The 16,729-nt window shown below is 48.2% G+C and overlaps 2 protein-coding genes across 3 annotated transcripts in view; one reads left to right on the top strand and one right to left on the bottom strand.

The window, feature by feature from the left end:
- Positions 1 to 427: 427 nt before the first annotated feature.
- AVPR1B (arginine vasopressin receptor 1B) lies at positions 428 to 7,420 on the top strand. The gene is made up of 2 exons (XM_012001007.1): positions 428 to 1,539; positions 6,581 to 7,420. Exons 1-2 carry the CDS (start codon positions 600 to 602, stop codon positions 6,913 to 6,915), a joined length of 1,275 nt encoding a protein of 424 aa, XP_011856397.1. The 5' UTR covers positions 428 to 599; the 3' UTR covers positions 6,916 to 7,420.
- A 6,907-nt stretch (positions 7,421 to 14,327) lies between these two features.
- The window catches only part of LOC105554485 (chromosome unknown open reading frame, human C1orf186), a 26,057-nt gene continuing 23,655 nt past the window's right edge, over positions 14,328 to 16,729 (bottom strand). For both annotated transcript variants that reach the window (XM_012000987.1, XM_012000994.1), the window contains 2 exons: positions 15,587 to 15,648; positions 14,328 to 15,038 (listed from right to left, as the gene is read on the bottom strand). In XM_012000987.1, coding sequence (XP_011856377.1) covers positions 14,838 to 15,038; positions 15,587 to 15,648 — 263 coding nt within the window. In that variant the 3' untranslated portion in view covers positions 14,328 to 14,837. The remainder of the gene's footprint in view (positions 15,039 to 15,586; positions 15,649 to 16,729) is intronic.

Below are 16,729 nucleotides of genomic sequence, written 5' to 3'. Positions count from 1 at the left end.
CCGCAGGCCGCCGGGCTCGGCCTGAGAGCCCATAAAACCCCACCCGGCAGCTCCGCTGCGCTCCCGCCGCTGCTCACCAGGCAGAGCCAGCGGGCTTGGCTGGGACTTCCAGCCCTGAGCGCGACACCGACAGCCCCGGACCGCGCCTCCAAGCAGGCTGAAGGGCTTCCGCTCTTGGCTTCCAGAAAAGTTTGGAGAAAGTGAATTTGAGGTTGATTGGAGAGTGGTAGCCTCTCCCCAGCCTTCTTTCCCTTCCAGAAGCCTCACTCTGCACAGCCTCCCCCATTCTTCCCGTCCTGATTCCCTGTCTTCCTGACCCCTCCTTCTCTCTCTCCTGGGTCCCCCTCTCCTCACTGGGATCAGCGATCGCAGTCACATTGTCTCCTTCCATATTTTATCCTCCCTCCTCCTCTCTATCCCTGTCCTCTGAACGATTTCCAACTATTTGCAAGCCTTCTGCCTGTCATTCTCACGCTTCTCCTTTCTCTCCGCCTTCAGCCTTCCCTTTGCCACTCCATTTTATCCATCAAACCTCTCCACTTGCATCCACATCCTCCCTCCATCCTCCCTCCATCCTCCCCTCCCAGTATACCTTGCTCATGGATTCTGGGCCTCTGTGGGATGCCAACCCCACTCCCTGGGGCACCCTCTCTGCCCCCAATGCCACAACACCCTGGTTGGGCCGGGATGAGGAGCTGGCCAAGGTGGAGATCGGAGTCCTGGCCACTGTCCTGGTGCTGGCCACTGGGGGCAACCTGGCTGTGCTGCTGACCCTGGGCCAGCTGGGCCACAAGCGCTCCCGCATGCACCTGTTCGTGCTGCACCTAGCCCTGACAGACCTGGCTGTGGCGCTCTTCCAGGTGCTGCCCCAGCTGCTGTGGGACATCACCTACCGTTTCCAGGGCCCTGACCTCCTGTGCAGGACCGTCAAGTACCTGCAGGTGCTCAGCATGTTCGCCTCCACCTACATGCTGCTGGCCATGACGCTGGACCGCTACCTGGCTGTCTGTCACCCCCTGCGCAGCCTCCAGCAGCCCGGCCAGTCCACCTACCTGCTCATCGCTGCTCCCTGGCTGCTGGCCGCCATCCTCAGCCTTCCTCAAGTCTTCATTTTTTCCCTGCGGGAGGTGATCCAGGGCTCAGGGGTACTGGACTGCTGGGCAGACTTCCGCTTCCCTTGGGGGCCACGGGCCTACCTCACCTGGACCACCCTGGCTATCTTTGTCCTGCCGGTGACCATGCTCACAGCCTGCTACAGCCTCATCTGCCATGAGATCTGTAAAAACTTAAAAGTCAAGACACAGGCCTGGCGGGTGGGAGGAGGGGGCTGGAGGACTTGGGACAGGCCCTCACCTTCTGCCTCAGCTGCCACCACTCAGGGGCTGCCATCTCGGGTCAGCAGCATCAACACCATCTCACGGGCCAAGATCCGAACTGTGAAGATGACCTTTGTCATCGTGCTGGCCTACATCGCTTGCTGGGCTCCCTTCTTCAGTGTCCAGATGTGGTCCGTGTGGGACGAGAATGCCCCTGATGAAGGCAAGTGGGGTCTGTGTGGGGGCAGTGAGGTGGGAGAGACAGGAAGAGAGGATGGGGGATTAGGTCAGGGTTACAGTGCCTCCCAGGGCCAGGCAGGTGACAAACTAGTGGGACAATGAAGAAAGATGGTGCCTCCTCCAAGTGAAAAGGGGCAGTTATGACTACCCTACCAATGCCATGTCAATACCCATCCAGCCTACCAATGCCATGTCAGTATCTTTTATGTGAAATTTCCAGCTTTAAAAATTTTGGTAACTAGCAATTTTAAAATGCTGTGTGGTACTAGTGAAATATGGCCATTAGCACATTTGGCCACCAACTACCAATTTGCTGGATGGGCTTTAAAATCATAGAATGATAGCAATTTGTAGCCCATGAACTTGCTCTCTCAGCCTTTTCCCTCCTGCACCTGGACATGCCTATGAGCTCCTTCTCAACAGACACTTCCAGTTAATTAGAGTTGGCACATGAAAACCCTGAAATTTCCAGTTCAACCTCTTCATGTTACTAATAAGGAAACAGAGGCTCAGAGAGGAAATGTTACCAGCTGATGTGGTGAAGTCCCGGATTCTTGGTGCCACAAACAAAGAATTGGATGTGACACACACAAATAGCAAAGTAGCAAAAGTTTATTAAGCACAGTAACACTCTCGGAGAGGGGAGAGCGGGCTGACCTCTGTGAAATGAGATCGGCATCAGTTTGGTGTACTTTGGGCCTTTTTATATGTTCTTTTTTTTCTTTTCCCTGAGTTGCTTAATCTTTAGCCAGCATCTGCCTTTTGGTAGGTGGATTGCTTAGTTACTTTGGCCCTTGTGCACTTGCACGTGGCCTTCATCTCAATTTTAAGTGCATGTATTCTATGCAGTACCTATGCATGAGCTTTAATGAGCTGATTCTTATATGGGGTCATTTTAGGGATACTTTTTCTCTCTAACACACATGCCCATCTCTGAGGTGCTGCCCCTTACTGGGTTGGTCTGGATCTAGCCAACCAAGGGGCTCTTGACTCACTTCATATAACTTTTGTTTTGGCTCAACCTCTGCTTTTTATCTTGCCTCTTGCTCACCCTCCTCTTTATCCTGCTTCTGCTCCTACTCATTCTGCTTTTTATCCAACCTCTAATTCCCTCTGCTGTTTTCCTGCCTCAGAACCATGACTTGCCCCAGGCCTCACAGCTAGGGAGTGACAAAGTGAAGAATAAAGCCCAAGTCTTCTGTCTCCTTGTCTTTTTCCTCAACCTCATTAATAACTCTGATTTTAAAAGTGGTTATAAAAGGAGGGAGACCTTTCTTCTGTGTGAAAAGCAAAATGGGAACCTCTCAGAGGACTGTGCTCCAGCTGGCACATGGGAGGCCTGGCTCTCATCATTTTTCTGAGAAATGAAATAGAGGAGAGATGAAATAGAGGAGAGCCATTCATGAATTTAACACAACCATGCAAGAGAAGTGCAAAAGTAATACCAAACTTCCTTCTTAATACAATATCCCTTCTTAATCACCCTTTTGACATTGTCTGGGCAAGAGACTATTTGCAGATTATCCTTTAAGCAATGAGCATATTAATTCTAACCAACTGTGGGGACCTCCCTGCTCTAGCCAAGCACAGAATAGAAGGAAGGAGGGTTTCCTAGGTACAGGCACATTCAGCCCTCATGCTACTGAGGAGTGGCCTTCTGTATTTTACATTTGAGTCACTTGAGACTCATAGAGGTAAAATAACTGGTCCAAAATGCCACTGTCAGTGAGAGACAGAGCTCGGGCTTGAATTGAGGTCTTTATGGGCCAAGCTTTATCCAGGTCATGGCTTTACTCCCAACATTGTGGCTTAGCCAGTGGCACCGGGGTGAGATGGTCATCTGCCTCTTTATTGAGGAGAAGATGGTGCTTCTGCCACTTAGCCAGTGCAGACTTTCCTACTTGCCCATGGTGTCCACCATCATCACCAACCTGTCCCTCAACACCTCAGCCCTCACTTGAGTACTGTGATTTACCACTTACCAAGGACTTATTTGGGCAAGGAATGCATGGGACAGTGGGTTGTCCCAAAGAGTTATCTTACAGACAATGTGCTCCCAGAAAAATGAAAGCCCTTGGGGCAGAAATTCATTACTTTAAACTTGCTTTCCAGTACACAAAGTTCCCCTCCATCGTATTCTGGCCTCCAGGCCCCCTGGCCCCAAGTCTTTGGTCAGAGCCTGCCTGTTTCCTTGTCCCTGCCCCTGTCCCCGACCATCAGTTGAGTTTCTGGCTAGAGGCAACGAAGGCCAGGACTGGGTGTGATGTATCTACCCTCAAGGGCTGGGAAGCGCAACCGCCACTGCCTCTGGCACCTCCTCTGCAGCACTGCCTCTGTGGCATATCTCTAGCCCCTACCAAGGCCTGGCTCAGGTGAGCCAAACCAAACAGGCACTCCTAAATGAAGGAAACTGTGGAACTCCTTTGTCCCTGGCTTAATCTTGGACACTAAAGGCACATTGATGGAGCAGACAGGATGAATACTGTCCCCTCAGCCAAAGCCACTTCCCAAATCTTCCACAATTTGTAGTTACACATTAACTAGGGAGCAGGCCAGAACTCAGGCAAAACGGAAGGAAGACTGAGTTTGTTTTTGAGGCTTGTCCCTTGTATTAGTCCATTTGCACTGCTATGAAGGAATACCTGAAACTGAGAAATTTATAAAGAAAAGAGGTTTATTTTGGCTTACGGTTCTGCAGGCTGTACAAGTAGCATGGTGCCAGGCTGGGTGTGGTGGCTCATGCCTGTAATCCCAGCACTGTGCAAGGCTGAGGCAGGGGGATCAATTGATTCCAGGAGTTCAAAACCAGCCTGGGAAACAGTGAAACCTCATCTCTACTCAATAGGAAAAAAATTAGCCAGGCATGGTGGCACACTGGTTCACCCCTGTGGTCCGATCTACTGAGGAGGCTGAGGTAGAAGGATTGCTTGAGCACAGGAGCCATAATCACACACTGCACTCCAGCCTGAGGGTCAGAGCGAGACCCTATCTCAAAAAGAAAATAAAAAAGAAGCATAGTGCCAGCGTCTGCTTCTAGTGAGGGCCTCAGGAAGCTTCCAATCATGGCAGAAGGTGAAGGGGGAAGCCAGCATATCACATGGCAAGAGAGGACAAGAGAGAGAAGAGAGAGGTCCCAGATTCTTTCAAACAACCAGATCTCATGTGAACTAACTGAGCGAGAACTCATTACCAAGCGAATGGCGTTAAGCCATCTATGAGGGATCCACCCCTGTGATCCAATCACCTCCCATCAGACCCACGTCCAACACCGGGGGTTACATTTCAATATGAGGTTTGGAGGGCACAAACATCCAAACTCTCTCTCTCTCTGTCTCTCTCTCTCTCTCTCTCTTTCTTGAGATGGAGTCTTGCTCTTGTCACCCAGGCTGGAGTGCAATGGCATGATCTCAGCTCACTGCAATCTACCTCCCAGGTTCAAGCAATTCTCCCGCCTCAGCCTCCCGAATAGCTGGGGCTACAGGTGCCCATCACCACGCCTGGCTAATTTTCTGTATTTTTAGTAGAGGCGGGATTTCACCATGTTGGTCAGGCTGGTCTTGAGCTCCTGACCTCAGGTGATCCACCCACCTTGACCTCCCAAAGTGTTGGGATTACAGGCATGAATCACTGCACCTGGCCGACATCCAAACCATATCATCCCTCCTCCACTTCCAGGTGCTCCCACTCTACCTTCACTTCTGTTCCCTGAACCAGTCCACCCAGGCCCAGGTACCTTCAGCTTCCCACCTGTATGACTCATGCCCTCTATCAAATGTTCTCGGCCTATGTCTTCCCTTCTCTTGAGCCATGAGTTGCCACACCCATGAGCATGTCCCTGGGACATGTGCACAAGGAGTCAGTGTACCTGAAGCTTTCACAGTGCCTTGCAGAGTAGGCACTTGAGCTTTGCCTTTTATTTTGCTGGTTGAAGCTCTGATGGAGTATAGGATCTCTACCCTGGAGCTGAAAGACTTCGAGTTGCAGCTGTTATTAACTGTGCTATAAAAACTAGAAAACTTACTTCTAAGGTTCCTTCCAGTTCTGAAACTGCTTTCACTGATTCTACAACCTCCACTGAAGAGTAAGGTGACTCAGTATGCCACCTATGCCATGGCTATAACCATGACAGATCTAGCAGGAGGCCAGAGCTCATCCCAGCAGCTTTCCTGTTGCCATGAGGGTTTCATTTAGTCTTTAGAAAGAACGTTTTGTCTGGAAGGAATCTTATAGCCTTGGCATCCTCACATTTTGACTGCCCAAGAGAGAAATTAGTTTTTCCCTACAGAAAGGTACATTTCCTAGGCACAATCTAAGAACACAGAACAAGTTCTGGTCTGGAGAGGGATGCTTGGAGACCCAGTACGTAGCAGCTGCCCCCTCAGCTGCAGGCAGCAATGATGACATAGGTGTCTATAGGGCATTCATGCTCCATTGACTGCCCCATCAGATCCCCAGCATTGGGCCAGGCAGAGTCGATGCCCACACACTCAATGACTGAATATAGAATGAGTGGGCCTGCCCCTGAGGAATGGAAGGGGACAGAGTCCAGGAGGCCATGTGAATCCATGATCTATGATGTAAGTGGGGATGGAGATGGATGAGGCCTGAGCTTGGTTATTTTCCCTGCCTGTTTTACAGAAGTTGTCTCATTCTAGGTCTACATCCATTAGGGGACTCAAGGTCTAAGTTTTGTAAAAAAGTTGGTTTCTCCTATCTGGGCTGATCCTATCCCTGACAACATTCCTTCTTCTCAATTAAACTTGAAGCAAACCTCAGCTCCTACCTTCACCCTGCAGTTACACAACAAAAACGAACAAACAAAATCAGCATGGTAAGACTCTGGAGCCAGGAGTCCCAGGTTCAAGTCTCAGCTGTGTGTCTCTCTAATTATAGGACCCTGAGTGACTCCCTTCTCTTCTCTAGGACTCAGTTTCCTCATCTGTTCCTCATCTGTGGGGCCTGGACGCTCTCCCGGGTCCCTCCGAGCTGCCATTCTGAGGCTTCTCATGCTTCTCTCTTGGTAGATTCCACCAATGTGGCTTTCACCATCTCCATGCTTCTGGGAAGCCTCAACAGCTGCTGCAACCCCTGGATCTACATGGGCTTCAACAGCCACCTGCTACCGCGGCCCCTGCGTCACCTTGCCTGCTGTGGGGGTCGCCAGCCCAGGATGTGCCGGCGGCTCTCTGATGGCAGCCTCTCGAGCCGCCACACCACGCTGCTGACCCACTCCAGCTGCCCGGCCACCCTCAGCCTTAGCCTCAGCCTAACCCTCAGCGGGAGGCCCAGACCTGAAGAGTCACCAAGGGACCTGGAGCCGGTGGATGGGGAAGCCACCGAGGAGACCATCATCTTTTAGGAAAGACTCGCTGGGGTCTGGCACTGCCCCCAGGACTAGTGGAGGTTCTCTGCCAACCTCGGGCACTGGTCATGAGAGCTGGGACGGTGAGGGTTGGAGTTAGAGGAACCCTGTCTGAAGCGGGGTGAAAAGGCCAGAGTGGGCTCCCTATCCTGGTGTCACAGCTGCCCCGAGAGTGAGGGCTGCCTCATGAGCTCCCAATCTCAGACGCTGGCAGTCAGGGAGAATCAAACTGCCAGTCTCCCTGGTCCTGCCATATTCACAGGGTGTCCATGCACACATGGTGTCCCAGATCTAGGCAGGCCTAGGATGGTGCCGTCTAGGGATCCACAGGGGGCAGGAACCCAGAGGTTGGCCTTGTGCCCTGGCTACCTGTCTCCATTCTAACCTGACTGGCACATCTCAGCCTAACCAGGAGAGGGGAGAAGTGAAAAACTGGGAGGAGGACTCTATTTGGATCTCGGATTTTTTTTTTTTTTTTTTTTTTTTTTTTTGGTAGAGAGAAAATGGTTTCATGAAGAAAAGTGAATGAGTATGTAGGGCTTACCCTGTTGTGCCCAGCTGTCTGTTGAGGGGAGGTGGTCTCATGGAGATGCAGGATTCAGTACAGTACTTGGTACCTAGCAGGATCTCTGCAAATGCCAGTTCCTCCTCTCCCCATGCCACCCCCTATGACAGCGTGGATGACAGGAGAAAGTGTTGTCTATTCTCTGTGGTCTGGTCCACTGTGAGTGTGGGTGGGAGGAAAGCGGGAGGGAAGCAGAAGATGAAAATGGTCATCATAAAATTAACAGCAGGAATAAGCCTCAAGGGCAGCAGGGACTTGTTGCCCTCCCTCCTTTCCCCAACCCACCCCCCAGGGAGTCCAGCCTGCTCCTTCCTCAGGGGCTACAAACAGGGGACCTCCTTTGAGAAAAGGTGACATCGTCGTGGCTCTGGACACCCTCCAGGCTCTTCAGAGCTTCCCCCATGAATCGTATGGATGCTGTGATCCAGTTAGGAGCCTAGGTTTGAATCTCAGTTCTGCCTTCAGTATCTGTGTGACCTTGGGTGAGTCACCATACATTTCCAGGACTCAGTCTCCTCACCTGTATAACAGGTGAGATGATCTCTAAGCTCCAACCTTCCATGATTCTGTAATCCTGAAAATGGTGTTACAGAGAAACACAAAGGATATTGTAAGCAACAGGGTCTAGAAGAGTTGTTGCATTTTTATGACAATGACATTGATATACTCTTTGACTCAATTCTGGTGATGGTGGGTCCCCTCATGGTCATACTGTCCACTTTTGTCCTCATCTGGGATGCTGAATCCTCCTCCAAGGCTGGGAGAGGCTATAGGCCAAGGGAGAGTCAAGGTAGACTTTCTGGACTCCAGGGGACTTTTATCATGGGGTAGCTTCCCCCCTCCCCCGCCAGTTCTGATTCCAATTGAAGAGAGAGCCTTGCTGGTGGAAAAGACATCAGCTGAAACGTCAGGGGAGCTGTATCCTGGTTCTGCCACCAGCAATGATACACATCAATAAAATGCTGGCCAGTCCTTACTAGCTGGGTTCTGGGAATCAAATAGGACTGTGGATATCAAAGTCGTTTGTAAAGTCATGGGCTCTATACTAATGTAAGGAATTACTAATCTAATTAAAAACTCCTGAGGGAAGCTCTAGGGAACACTTTCGGTCTCTACCCTTGACTCCCAGGGAAGCTTTGAGGAATGACTGTGGCTTTGCGGATATACTTCTTTAAGAGGCCACTCAGCTCTAAGAAGCCTCCTGAGGCTTTCTAAAAAGAAAAGAGCCTTGCTGAATGTTGTGAGTGAGCAAAGCATCCCAGTCCTTCAGTGCTAGAGAACTGGAGAGTGAGACCCTAATGGGACCAAGGCTCAGGCATATGGGAGGACCCACAGTCTCCCTCTCACTGAGTTCTGTTGCCCATATCAGCCCCTGACATCCAATGCTTCTTCCCTGTCTATCTGCCCTGGTGAAGTGGGCTTAGAAGCCTTCCATGCCAGCCAGAGCTGTTGAATCTGCTCCCTCCCCTGCTTACATAAGCAGCCTCCCCACCCCCTTGACCTGTCTTTAGACCACAGTTTCTGACCCTAACGCCTAGAGTTGGTAAATCTTTGTTCTTCATGATGACTGGGAGGTAGAAAGAACACCAGCTGTGTGCCCCAAAGACCTGGGTTTGCATCTTGATCTCACCCCTTTTCTACCTGTATCAACTTAAGCAAGTTGTCCAGTCTCCCCGAGCAATGCTTTCTTCACTTACTAAATAGAAATAGCAATGTCCACTTTGTTAGGAGGGATTTGTAAGATTAGATTAGAGATAGAACACTCAACAGATGTTAGAGAGGGGAATAACGGCCTGGCTCCAGATTGCATCTGGTCGATAACCTCCAGGGTCCTGACCCAGGAGAGTCTACAGTTCAGAGAGGAAAAGAGGAGACAGACCTGGGATCGAGGCTAAATCACTTTTCTTGCCTACCCTTTGCCTTCTATAGATCCCCTCTTACTACTATGGTATTTTCTGTTTTGCATTGCACAAGAAGAATTTACCTGGGGTGGTGGCTTTGGAGCCCTCCTTGTTCCTCCCATGGAAAGGCTGCAGTTGATCTTTTCCAGAAAGCTCGTTCTGCCCTGTGATCTGGCCCGTGGGGAGCGACCGCACACTGGCTGAGGGCCTCGGGAAACCATTCCAGGAAGCTCCCGAAGGAAATGGTGGATCTCACTGGATCTATGAGTGTAAGTTCTGCAGGACCTCTAGGAGGCTTGCCTGGCCAGTCTGGGCCAGAGGAAGAGCCTTGGATAGGGTTCAAGGAGGAGGGGCCCTGTGGAAGCAAGAAGGAGGCTCTGCGCTCTCCGGGGTGAATCCCATTTCTGACAGCTAACCCCAGGAGAAGCTGAACAATGCCATCTCTGCCTGGGCACTTGTGTAAAATGTTTATGCCATCCTGTGACTGTGAATGACAGTACTTTAGTCCCTTAAAACCTATATACAAGCAGGACATGAGGGGCAGATGGGACAGAGAGGAGGGCAGGAGGGGTTCATCGGTTGACTACGGGGATTTCTCAGAATCGTTTCTTACACTGTTTGGTACAGGCCAGTACTTTCCCAGATAATGTGTCTGTGTTTTCTATGTAAATAGGTCTTTTATCTACTACAGGGCTATAGTTTCAGCCCAGGCTGTAGCAGTTTATTCCTGGGTCAGAAACCCAGGTTGAAATTCACCAATAAAAAGATTTAATATCCAGGAAATTCCTGTGCATCTTTAGTTTTCTAGGGACAATGATAATGGGATGTGCAAGATAAAATTAAAGTGTGTTTGTCTTGAGTGAAGGGGTGAGGTGGTTGGGGGAAGGGACCACCCTGCATCCAGTTTAAGTGGGAAAAGCCGAGTGTCTTCGAATTTGCCATGGGACCACAAGGTGGCAGTGTGGAGCCAAAAGTGGGCCTCGCCTGGGCTGGGCTTGACTTGGCAGCCCCTGCCTAAGAATCAGGGTAAGGCCCTTTCTCTAGCCAAACATTGCTGAGATCCAGTGCACATTCTTTAACTCTCCTGGAGAATACGAAGCAGTAATGACTCACAGGGAAGGCCAGAAAAGTCACCCAGCCTCTTAGCTTGTGAGTCCTCAAGTTCCAAAGAGTCTTGGTCCCTCTCTTGACCCGGTTCTCCTGAGATAACTGGACATACACTTAGTTCTCTCTAAACCCACGGAGATTTGGCAAGGCAAAGAACAAGAGGTTTCTATTGCAAGGTGAGGAATGAGTATAGGAATTCCTGCCCAAAAAGCAGCAAGACATATTAGTCAGTGTTTGAGGGCCCTAGTAGGACCTCAAAAAGCCACATGAGCTATAGTTACTTTACGGATTCTGGTTTAGAATCTGGAGGCATGGGTTAGGAGGCCTCCTTGAGAGTGCCTCGGAGCCCAGCAATCTGTCCCAATTCCAGAAGCAAAGAAACCCACTGATGTTGAGCATAAAATACCTCCTCCCCCTAGTAGGTCTTGGTGGCTAATAAGATGCTCATGGAATTTTGCTGCAGTTCCCATGGTATGCATTTGGATGCTTGCTCCTTTAGAATGAGAATTCATTGAAGACAGGTCACATTTATTATGGTCTAGTGTGGTCTATATTCCTAGGTCATTGTTGGCATGTAATCCACCATCTAGTGGTTGTCAATAGCAAATCAGTTTTTCTGTGTCTTATTATCAGATAATTTTGGAAAAATCTTTGTCCAGTCCATGTTCTTGGAGAAACCCAGTGTGAAACAGTATAATTGTTCCTGGGAGGTACCAGTGACATATAACGTGGGAGAATGTGACTTCATTGAACTGGAAGCTATGCTCCTCAAAGGGTGGTTACTCATACAGGCGACTATTTGTACCGATTTAGATAGCACACCCTTGAAGCTCATGGAAATATGACAAACAAAAGGCCATTTTATTTCTAGGTGGCTTGCAATGACTTTGAGGATTAGTTCAGTTTGTTAGCTGGCCCCAATCATTAGCTTATTGGCTCAAACTCCTCAGGAGGTGACATCAGCCTTCCTCTGTACTTATGAGGGCATCTGAGCAGTCATGTGCACTATTGAAGTTCTAAGCTCTTGGTAGAGTCACATGTTTAAATCTACTGTTAAACAGCACTCTCCAAGAATGCCTTCACTTTATAAGCAATCAGGATGGGTTCTAATATTAACCTCCATGATATATTCACTATCGAATGTCATATTTCTGAAGCAGAGTTTATTATAGAGCTTAATCAGATGGTCTATAATCATTCTACAGCCTCTGGTCTCTGGTCCCCCTGACGTCACCTCCCTGTGCCAGAGTATCACAGCAGCCTCTGAGCCCAGATACAGACAGTTCTCCAGACAGTGCCACTCAGGGCTGCCCCTCAGGCATTTATTGAGAGCCTGCAGCAGGTCAGATCTGTTCCTTTACCTTCTGCTTTTTTCCCATCGGTTGATTTTCCACCCTTTTTTTGTAAACTGAGATCAGAAATCACCTCTTTCTGGGATGTTTTCTCTGATTAAGGCTGCCTGATTCTAGCATCCTATTCCCTGGATCTGTGAAAATACTGGTAGGCTCTTGTTTCATTGCTCTGTGTTCATTGTTACATGTTGTTTTGTACATGTTCTCTGGCTCTTTCCTGTCCACACAGTTAGGTCATAGATGCCTTGACCCCACCCAATCTTCTTTTTTGTTGATCTCTCTCTCAACACCCAAGGCCTGTCCCAGAATTCTGCGGAAAGCAGGCAGTCTGTTTACTCTCATCCCCTCTCCTGGTGGGAACTGTCTCAGCAGCGTCCCTGCAGTGTCTCTTGGGTGCATTGTAAATTGTCTATATCTCTTCAGTACACTTTTGAATTTTTTTTTTTTTTTTTTTTTTGAAACGGAGTCTTGCTCTGTCACCCAGGCTGAAGTACAATGGCACGTCTCGGCTCACTGCAACCTCCACCTCCCGGTTTAAGCTATTCTCTTGCCTCAGTCTCCCGAGTAGCTGGGATTATAGGCATACACCACCACAACCAGTTAATTTTTGTATTTTTAGTAGAGGCAGGGTTTCATCATGTTGACCAGGCTGGTCTCGAACTCCTGACCTGAAAAGATCCAACCACCTTGGCCTCCCAGAGTACTGGAATTACGGGGTGAGCCACTGCGCCTGGCATTTTTTTTTCCTTTTTTTTTCCTTTTTTTAGGAGATCAGGTAGGGTGCAATGGCTCATGCCTGTAATCCCAGTGCTTTGGGAGGCTGAGGTAGGAGAATCGCTTGAGGTCAGGAGTTCAAGAGCAGCCTGGGCAACATAGTGAGACCCTCTTTACAAAACAATTTTTAAAATTAGCTAGGCATCATGGCATGCACCTGTAGTCCCAGCTACTTGAGACGCTTTGGCAGGAGGATCATTTGAGCCCAGGAATTTGAGGTTACACTGAGTCATGATCATACTCCTGCACTCCAGTTTGAGTGACAGAGATCCTGTCTCTGAAAGTAAATAAATAGATAAATAATAAATAGAAGAAATCAATAAGAAGTAGAGTTTCACTTCTTGATGGGACAATGTTGCTGTTATTATTTTTGGTATTTATTCCTCATTCTACCTGTCTAATCAGTAGACTCTGTTGTGTCCCATTAAGAAAAGCTTTGTAAAGAGAGGAATGACAATGGTAACTAAAAGGTGAAGGGACAAATAAACCAGCAACATTTTCCAACCCAGAAACCCAAACCAGAATCATCCCCTTACATCAGCTTGGGGAAGAATACCTCAGGAGGAGGAAAGCCTGCCTGCCGCTCTCAGGGCCAGGGCTGAAAAGGTCATCCACAGCCAGCAAATGGAGAACAGTTCATAAATCTCAGATGTCTGAGACCTGAATGCCACTGGTCTTGGGTTTGAATTTGACTAGCAGTAAACCTAGGGTTTCAATTCTGGGGGCATGTTTGTTTAGCTATTATGAGCAAAATTTCTTTTTACTTCATGTCTTAATTAGCTGTTGGAGAAAAATACTCCTCTAGTCACTGGTTACTCATGTTATCAATTTTAAAGCATTTTAATTCTCTGTGGTTTTCTAGGGCTAGGATATCTGAAAAGGATGACAAATTTTTCTTCATTTCTAATTTTTTTTTTTTTTTTTTTTTGAGACAGTGTCTCGCTCTGTCACCCAGGCTGGAGTGCAGTGCCACGATCTTGGCTCACTGAAGCCTCCAACTCCCGGGTTCAAGTGATTCTTCTGCCTCAGCCTCCCGAGTAGGTGGGATTACAGGTGCCTGCCAGCAAGCCTAGCAAAGTTTTGTATTTTTAATAGAGACGGGTTTCACCATGTTGGCCAGTTTGGTTTCAAACTCCTGACCTCAAGTGATCCACCTGCTTCAGCCTCCCAAAGTGCTGGGATTACAGGCATGCAGCACCGTGCCTGGCTCCAATTTTTCATAGTTCTTGATTTTGTTAATTGTTTTATCACACTGATTAGAACGTCTGGAACAATGTTAGATAACAAAGGAAATGGCAGGCTTGTGGACATTCTTACTTTGTTTCTGACTTAATAGGACTGTGTCTAGGAGATTACAGTTAAATATCATGTAATCTCCTAATTTGAGATAAATCATTCTTAATTGAGTTAGGAAGTGTCCCTGTATTCCTAGTCGTTTTTTTTTTTTTAAAAAAAAAAAAAACAGGAATGAATCTTAAATTGTATTAGATTGAGCTTTGGGAGATTTTTCTTGGAATAAGAGATTATGATGCTGGTTGATATTTACCGGAATTCCATTTGTCCTCTTTGGCTTATAAGAAATAGCAGATTCAAAGGTTGATGGATGCTGGGCTTTGTAAATGCACTATTTAAAGTTCTGAGGGCCGAGAAGGATTACTCAACAAAACACGTCACTGAAAACGAGGAAAACTGCAGGGTTAGGCAACAGGAAAAGAAGAACTGGTGGTGGTTGCTATTTTATTTAAAACTTTTAAAGAAGTTGTTTATTGCCAATAATTAAAGAGCTCAAAGAGAAGTCATTTAACCATGAGATTGCCAAATAGAACTCTAAAACAGCTGATTAAACCTTTTTAAAATTTTCCCTGGGGAGAGACTTCACCACTGTCTCTGCTAATGGACTCCATGGTTCTCATACTTTACCTGAAAGTTCTTCCTAACATCTGATCTGAATCTTTCTTGCTGGGGCATAGGCCTGTTTTCATACCCAAGTCTTGTTTTTGGTTTTGAGGAATAAACAGCCTTTATTGGGTACAGACCAGGAGTCCAAGGGTCTTGAGGACCTCTGTGTGTTTGTCAGCTTTCTTCTCCACATTCTTTTTGGCCTGTTTCCATAGATTTGTGAGCCCTATGCCTTGTTTAAGGGGGGAAAATGGCATTTCCCTACAAATTAAATGTTTAAGAATCTGTAGAGAACTGGACCCCATTAAAAATATCTGGAATTCACATGGTCACTTGATTGTATTCCGCTGGCTCAGACAGAGCAGGGTTGACAAAATACCAGAAATCGGGCTTGTGGCTTTCTGGATTGACATTGACATAATCTGTGATTTCCTTTATGTTCTCATAGTCCAGGGCGGAGTCATTTTTTAGTTCTTCAGGGGCCGAAAAGATGACTTGTGTGTAATCCACATCCTCGGTGTCCTTAGGAGAAAAGCAGAGACATGTGGGTCAAGATCCCTACCACGTTTGGAGGAAATAAGACCCAGACTGAACTCTTACTCAAAGAGGTTTGCCCATGGCTTGGTGGGGAAGATCTGGGTCCAAGTAGCTGTGTCTGAGAGCAGTCCAGGGCAGCGAGGAAGAGTACCAGTGACTTTGTTCCACCTGTCTGCAGGGAATGGGATTACAGACGAGCACGTGGAGGCAACAGGAAGATGCTGAGACTCAATTCAAGTGAGATCAGGACTCAGAGCAGACTTTAGCCCAATGACTGGGGCATGGGGCAAGGGTTTCCCATCAGCACTTTCATTTTTATAGTCTGTTCAGACCCACTTTGTTTGGGTGATCCATGCTGATATGGGTTATGGGTAGAAGCCTGACTCCCCTCACCTGAAGATGCTGTAATGACTCAAGAACCCCTCTTTTCTTGCTCCCACTCTATAGCTGGGGTAACCTGAGTTTTCAGCGTTTTGCAGCAGGGACCCCCAGATGGCATATGTTGGTCTGAGATTACTGGGCACATCCATTACCTGGCAGGCGGGAGGCGAACTGCAGGAGCTGTCCGAGCTATCTGAGGATGTGTCGCTGCCATCTGGGGAGAAATAGAAACGGTTCCTCATCCAAAGCAAGCCAGAGGGTGTTAAGAGAGGATAGAGACAATGGAAGGGAGAATTGGCTTATTATCAGATAAAGACAGAGGCAGAGCCAGCAACACAAAGTGGGGTAGGGAAGAGAGATACAGAGACCACAAAAGAGGAAGAAGGAGAAACAGAATAGGGCAAGAGTTGGGGGAGAGAAAGTCTCCAAAAATAGGCACGGACATGTCCAAGAGGCCAGGCACTGCCGCTTCATTCAACTGCATCTAAAACTAATTTTTAAAAATACACTAGGTTGACTGTGCTTGGAAAGGGCTGTCTCCTAGAAAGAAAAGTCAGGAGGAACATGCTGGGACAATGTGGCCCAATGCAAACAGCCTTGGCCTCAGAAGTTACATCTTCTAGTCCAAAGCTGTCACTAAATCTAGGCAGATCACATCTCTTTTGGTGCCCTGGTTTTCATCCCCCTCAAGACAAGAGGGTTGAGCAAGAGTCTCTGAGGTCCCTGCCAGATAAACAATCTCTGATTCTAGCCAGGCTCTGGTGAAGCTTTGGGGCCAGGGGTTAGGGTAAGGCCAGTGCCTCTCCAGTTCTGCTGAAACATGCATATAAGCAGCACCCGCAGGTCCCCACAGGCAGGCACTGAGGCCATGTCTCAACTGAAAAGATAAAATCAGGACAGAGCAAATTCAAACCAATCAAGAGATAAACCAGTGGAAGAAGTGCAATCTCCGGTGAGTGAGCCCCCATCCGGGAGTTGCCTTGTTGCCAAAGCAGTCATTTCCACTGTGAATCGTGACCTATTGGCTCACTTGCAGGAGGGTGATGTAGATTTGAACCAGCAGCAAGATTCGCATTTATACACTCAGATACCCATGCAGATCTAAGACCATGAAGAAGGGTCCCTCTAGAGACTGTGGAGGAGCCAACTAAGGAGCCAGTCAATAACACTGACATAGCAGCAGCCATGGTGGAGGCAGGCAGAGGCGGGTGAAATTCTAACTCCACTATTAGCTGATCATTCCGAAGAAAAGATGCCACAGCTTTACAAAGAGAAGAGCAGGGACATTTCCCAAG

Source organism: Mandrillus leucophaeus, unplaced genomic scaffold (assembly GCF_000951045.1).
Source record: "Mandrillus leucophaeus isolate KB7577 unplaced genomic scaffold, Mleu.le_1.0 Scaffold1174, whole genome shotgun sequence".
Classification (NCBI taxonomy): domain Eukaryota; kingdom Metazoa; phylum Chordata; class Mammalia; order Primates; family Cercopithecidae; genus Mandrillus; species Mandrillus leucophaeus.
Note: the sequence above shows the minus strand (reverse complement) of the source record. Positions and strands in the feature narration are given on the sequence as shown.